Source organism: Magnolia sinica, chromosome 17, assembly GCF_029962835.1.
Source record: "Magnolia sinica isolate HGM2019 chromosome 17, MsV1, whole genome shotgun sequence".
NCBI classification, from domain to species: Eukaryota; Viridiplantae; Streptophyta; class Magnoliopsida; order Magnoliales; family Magnoliaceae; genus Magnolia; species Magnolia sinica.
In genome coordinates this window covers 65,923,075-65,929,074 of record NC_080589.1, presented here as the reverse complement: position 1 = coordinate 65,929,074, position 6,000 = coordinate 65,923,075, and the positions used below count along the sequence as shown (strand labels likewise).

Genomic DNA, 6,000 nt, shown 5'->3' with positions numbered 1-6,000 from the left:
ATATATTGGTTGTATCATGTAATGTATCATTGTTGTTGGAAACATGGGGAAACATTGGAAAATTAGTCAAATTTTTCAATGAAACTTCAGTGATTGTTAAAAAAGACATCAATACACACTTATAAATCAAAACATTACTAAAAAAATAAGTGCACATAATAAGTTTTCTTTGTACGAGGTCCTAACTTATGCATTGTCTAACTGCATTGATGCAAGTATATTCAAAGTCTATTTATATAATTTATAAATGTTAGAAGATGTGTGGACATACAAGTAATACATTCAAAAGCAAAAGAAGAATCATTAGATCATGTTACATACATGTTCGATTTTATGTTTGGATACAAAGATTGCAACCAATTTGCGAGAAATTGGGAAATTTCAAAAAAAAATTTTCCAATTTTCCATAGCTTGGCCCATCTCCAACTCTCAAAATTGAAGTTCCCAATTCGCGATTTTTCATGTAAAACATGAAAAATCATGAATTTGTAACAATTTGATACTAATTTAACATGATTTACAAATCAAAACAAAACAAAACAAAAATAAACTAAAAAATCAAAGATCGAAAATGCTTACCGGATCGAACATGTGGGATATAACGCACTACTTGTGTGTTTCGCATCCCACAGGTGGGATACAAGATATATCGTGGGATATATCGGCCAATATTGTCGATATTTAAAACACTGCCTATCAGTACACATAAATGATATCTTAATTGTTGGAAATAACATAAAGTATGACAAACCCGTCAAAATCCCACTTTGAGAAGGATACTGAGGAAGCGTCTCTGTATTAGGCAGATTCCTTTGATTTAAGGAAAACCAAGTCATGATGCTGCGAAAGATCTGGCAATTATTCCTCTCAAGGCAAACTGCCCACAGCACTACAAGCAAAGTAGTTCTCCACAGCACTGCTCTCTTTGCTCATCGACAATCATGCCTTCAAGAGGTCTGACATAGAGCCCAGCATGAGCCACTACCTCAAAAAGACTAAAGAGCTTCCACCAAATGCCTTAGGAAAAGGATCAACGAATGAACAGGTAATCAATGTATTTCCCTTGTTTTAGACACATGATCCACAACAAATGGGTGCGGGAAGTGGGACAAATCCAGGCCTGAAAATTGGACTTTTGGAGTAATTGTGTCCTGATGGAAAAGGAAAGTATCCTGCTGTGTGATGAGAAAACTCTCTGCGCAGTGAGAAAAGTATTCAGCCTGAGAGAGGGAGAGAGAGAGAGGGAGTGTGCCTCGCCTAGAGCCCTTGACAATCATAGGAAAGGCTAAAGAAAATACAGGCAACAGAGCCTACAAGCCAAAAATGAGGCCCAAACTTCCCAATTTAAGCCCAACTATTGGTGATGATTCAGGTAAGGTTTATGGTGAGTTGAGGCTTGAATACAAGGTTGATTTGGAGTGTTTTTGGATTGGTTTTGGATTTGTTTTGGGGAGGATTTAGGTTAGGACCTTAACAAAAATTTTGCAGCCCATGATAAAAATAAGACACTTAATTCTAACATTTGATCAAAATCATGGATCTAGACCCTACATGAAGTGGGGTGTCTACACCATCAAAACCATCTTGATTTCCACATTGTTGGTATTCCCTTTTACAATCAGACCAGATAAAGCCACCCATTATCAGCTTTGTCGTTCCCAAGCACACCAACAAGAAAATTAGTAAAGGAAAAACAGCAGGTAATAGGAAATATTTGCAGTTTCTTGAATTAGAATGTTGATCCCTCTAGGATTGATCAGACAATCACTTCGGACGATCCCAGCAATTCAATAGCAGCAGGGTTTGCTGTTTACAGGGGTCAAAAGGAAATAAAATAGGGACTTCTCATAACATCAACCTATACATAATTACATCACTTTGAATTTCAGTTGCAGATTTATCAGTAATAAGCATTTCTTTGGCACACAAAGCTATTCAATAGAATTTTTAGTGTGGCAAATTAAAAGTATATAAAAATAAAAACTCATGCATTAACACAAAAATACTTGGAAGCCCGCCACTTACACTCTAATACTATACAAAAAATTTCTCCTGATTCTAACATCCAAACAGTCGTCATATCAAACCCTCACACCAACAGTTGCAGCACTGAAATTAAACACATACACATTAAAATCTATTTACATGTCAAGACTAACACAGTATTTTATTCTATTGATGAGAAAAAAATAAAGAAATAGGGTGCAAATGTGACAGTCTCCACCCTGGACTCACATTTCGTAACAAAAGGATCGCAATGAGCAAAGATCAGAAGGCACCTGCCAGTACTGGTCCTATAGCACAGCTGCAGCAGCTTTCTTCAATGCCTCGCATGCTTTAAGGAGATCGGAATCTGAATGGCCTGCAGAAACAAACATGCGAATGCCTGCCGGGAGACGGCACTTATCAATAGCAGATTTCTTAGACGTCACCAGGAACACAGAGTCCTTCAATACCTGCAGAAAAGCAATTATTAGGTGAATTAACAACACTGAAATACTCAAATGCAAGTGTCGACTCGAATACAGCAAAGAGCTTATTGTCTTACATGGTCAGCAATATCTTCAAGCAGGATCATATCATTCTTGAAGGAACCAGTTGAATTCTTTAGTTTGAGAAAGACAATGGGTGACAGTGGGCTGCTTGTAATTGACAGGCCTGGTATGTCTGACAAACCTGCACCATCCAGCAAAGATAGCAAAAGTAGTAGTTACTATTTAGAGTTGAGAAGTATTTACTATTTCAGCTCATTGATATGGATGACCAGCATGTCATGCTTCAGAAGATAGCTATTGAGTCTTAAATTCAAATGTATGTGCCAAGACCAGCCAAGTGCACTTTCGGCACTCACAGCTCATGCATGCCAACCTGGCACGTGTTTGCATGTGCAAAGCCTTTCAGGTGGGCCCCATCATGCAGATACCCTGACCAGAGATTCAGGCAGGCTGTATGTGTAGAAAAGAGAGTTCAAAAAACTCGCCAACAGTCCACAATCAAGGTACATGTGAGCCCACTAGAGAAGTGGAATGACTTTTTTTTTGGAAGGTGACTAGAGTTTTATCACTAACCAATAGTGGACAAGAGCCCAATTATCAAGCTATAGCATAGGCCTAAGCCCAATAACAAGCTGCAACACAGGCCTAAGCCCAGTTCCAAGCTAAAAAAAACCCGGACATATTCCAGATAGAAGCTACAGAGAGGGGACTAATTCCAACATCATACAGTAGACTGGGATGAGCCACAAAATATGGGATGAGCAAAAGAGAGAATGAGATAAGCTCTCTGGTCGGCACTACAGAAAGGGATAGGTCTCTCTCATTTAGGATTGACAGTTTGCTGATTTGAGGGAATGTCTTTCAGCTTGGACAGGGCCCTCTGGTGATTAGAGAGGAATAGGATATATGCTATAGTGGAATTTGGAGAGGAGTGACCTTGTAAGCCTGGCTTGCATATGGACTGTCCAAAGAGATTTCGTGGGATCTTGAATAGAATGGAGTGCCTGCCCAGCGTGAGTTGAAGAATTAAAGACAAAACTGGAGTGCCCACAGAAAAGCATTCACACCTACAGATGGGATCTTGGTTGAAAATGGCCGAAGCTGCTGTACTGCAGTGTAGGGAGGATGTAGAGGCCTGTGCTGACTTTGACACCATGTGTTCATATCTGCACTTCAAAGTTCATAGTTTGAGTATGATAGTCAACCCCCAAAGGGATGTAGCCTTGGCCATGTGTATAGTTTGATATCTGTTGGTGCTAGTGGCTAATACGGCGTGGCATTTTGGCCAGGTTTGCATGAAGGGGTTGTCCCTCTGCTGAGACAAGCCACACTCTTAAGCATTGCAGCCTTCGCTGTGGGCAAAAGCCCTGGACCCAGCAGACATGTCCATGCGGGATCTGGGACATTCATCAGTCGATCCCTTTGGAGTGCATGTATCCTATCCTAATATCAGTCTGGATCAAATCCTCATGTGACAGACAAATGCTAATTGAACATAGATTGTTGGTTATCACTTTTCCAAACTCTTTATTTCTCTGCATATGTCTGGCCCTCCCTTAAAACGGTAATGTCTCAAAGTTCTTCAACAGATTTTCTGTGAACTCCTCAAAAGGGAAATATACAAAAATTGAATCAAGTTCAACAATTTCTTCAAAATTAGCAAGGATCTTGCATAAATACATAAACCAGGAATGGTTGCAATAGACTTCTGACATCACTTCAGGAAATAAGATATACTGAAAAAAAACATAGTGATGCAAAACAAACCTTTCCATAGAAGCGCAAGATTTTCCTTCAGCTTCATGAGCAGATTAGAATTTTCCTCCAGGACATCAATAGCAGTAATTGCAGCACTCGCAAGATAAGGAGGTAACGATGCAGAAAACACATATCCAGAGCTACTGAGACGCTGCAAAGGAAAAAAGAACAAAAGAAACATTACAAACAAACCAGTTGAGCTGGTTATCGCTAGCAACACATTGAAAACTACGACATCAGTTGAATCTATGGTGGTAACGAATTCCAAGACTAATATTCACATTCAATTTTTGAACAATTTCCCTAGTTTTACTTTCTTATAACTAAACTTCACAAGGCAGTATCGATACCTGGTGATCAACAACTCTAACACTTCCAGTGCAGAATCCTCCATCTGTAGCTAGTGCATGCCCCATAGCAGCAGTTATAATATCAATCTTTTCAATCTGCACTGACAAAATATATTAGCCATATATCTTAGAAGTGTAAAATGAGATGGCTCAGCAGTTAAATGATCCCCTGACATACTGGAACTCCATAATGTTCAGAAAGACCTCTTCCAGAATGGCCGAGCACACCAATAGAATTGCTCTCGTCTAACAGGACTCGGAACCGATACTTCTCTTTCAGTCTAATTATCTCATCTAGTGGAGCAATTTGGCCAGAATTCTGCACAACTCAAAACGAAAAAAATCCTTGTCAATATCTAGCCAGGACAAAACCTCTGTAGGGCATAAACAAGGATAAAATAGTTTAGCACTGACAGACAACAAGTAGTTGAATATCTAAAGCACGTGCTGTTAAGCTTTGTATTGGGTGTTAAACCAGTTTGTTCAAGCAATCAATGTTGTTAAAATCATTCCCATATCACAAATCGTAATAGTAGTCAAATCATATCGAATCGTGAATCGTATCGTAACTCATAACATTTTTCTGATTTCCTCAAAATAATCATAAATATCTGAAGAAAATATAAATTTTAAAATTTAAAAAAATAAAAAATAAAAAAAGGTAAATGTTCATCAATCATCCATTTTCCATCAATGCACCAAGAAAAGCGATACATATCATGATATTATCAATTAAGAACATGTATACAGTATACAAATCAAGACAGAAGGATTCTTGTCCCTTTCCTTTTGTGTTTTTTTTTTTTTTTTTTTTTTTTTTTTGGATCTTTCAAGAAATTTTCCTTGAAGACGGACAATAGCCCTTTAATACTTGTTCTTTTGTACCTTCTTGAGTGTAGAATAACTTGGAATTTTGTTTTGGGCCCCATTTACCTAATCCATGATTATTGTGCGTACAATAATCATACGATTATGCAGGATTTGAGATTCGCACACCCAAGGATAAGAATCATACAATCCGTTTCGTAAATTGTACAAGTCTGCTAACATAGATGGTGAATGATGATGGTGTGGTGATGAAATAAATATCTACATTATTCAAGATAAGCTCACTTATTGAGCATCCCAAGCTTCTAAAGACCTCGAAGTAAAAAAAATAGTAGTAAAAAAAAATAAAAAATCTTGAAAGGTAAAATGCAAAAAAAAACGTATCCATCTGGGAAACTACCAGGCATTCATAACCCAAAGGGAGCTACTCTCGGAACATTTGTTTCATAGCAGTCCTTTGGTCGATCTGGAAAGGGCAAAACAACTGGGCCTTCATATACAAGGTAAATAACTCAGTCGGGTAGCTAAAAGGGCTAAAAGGGTTAGTCGTAGGGTGATATCATGGTCCT

At 38.2% G+C, this 6,000-nt stretch overlaps 1 protein-coding gene across 7 annotated transcripts in view; it reads right to left on the bottom strand.

Moving 5' to 3' along the window:
* Positions 1 to 1,967: 1,967 nt before the first annotated feature.
* Positions 1,968 to 6,000, bottom strand: part of LOC131230269 (long chain base biosynthesis protein 1-like) — a 35,589-nt gene continuing 31,556 nt past the window's right edge. For 5 of the 7 annotated variants that reach the window (XM_058226101.1, XM_058226100.1, XM_058226104.1 and 2 more), the window contains 5 exons: positions 4,782 to 4,922; positions 4,604 to 4,699; positions 4,263 to 4,404; positions 2,549 to 2,676; positions 1,968 to 2,456 (listed from right to left, as the gene is read on the bottom strand). In XM_058226101.1, the coding sequence (XP_058082084.1) occupies positions 2,295 to 2,456; positions 2,549 to 2,676; positions 4,263 to 4,404; positions 4,604 to 4,699; positions 4,782 to 4,922 (669 nt within the window). In that variant the 3' untranslated portion in view covers positions 1,968 to 2,294. Of the gene's footprint in view, positions 2,457 to 2,548; positions 2,677 to 3,688; positions 4,090 to 4,262; positions 4,405 to 4,603; positions 4,700 to 4,781; positions 4,923 to 6,000 lie in introns of those variants that run through there. The other 2 variants (XR_009163953.1, XM_058226103.1) reach the window with 2 other exon arrangements.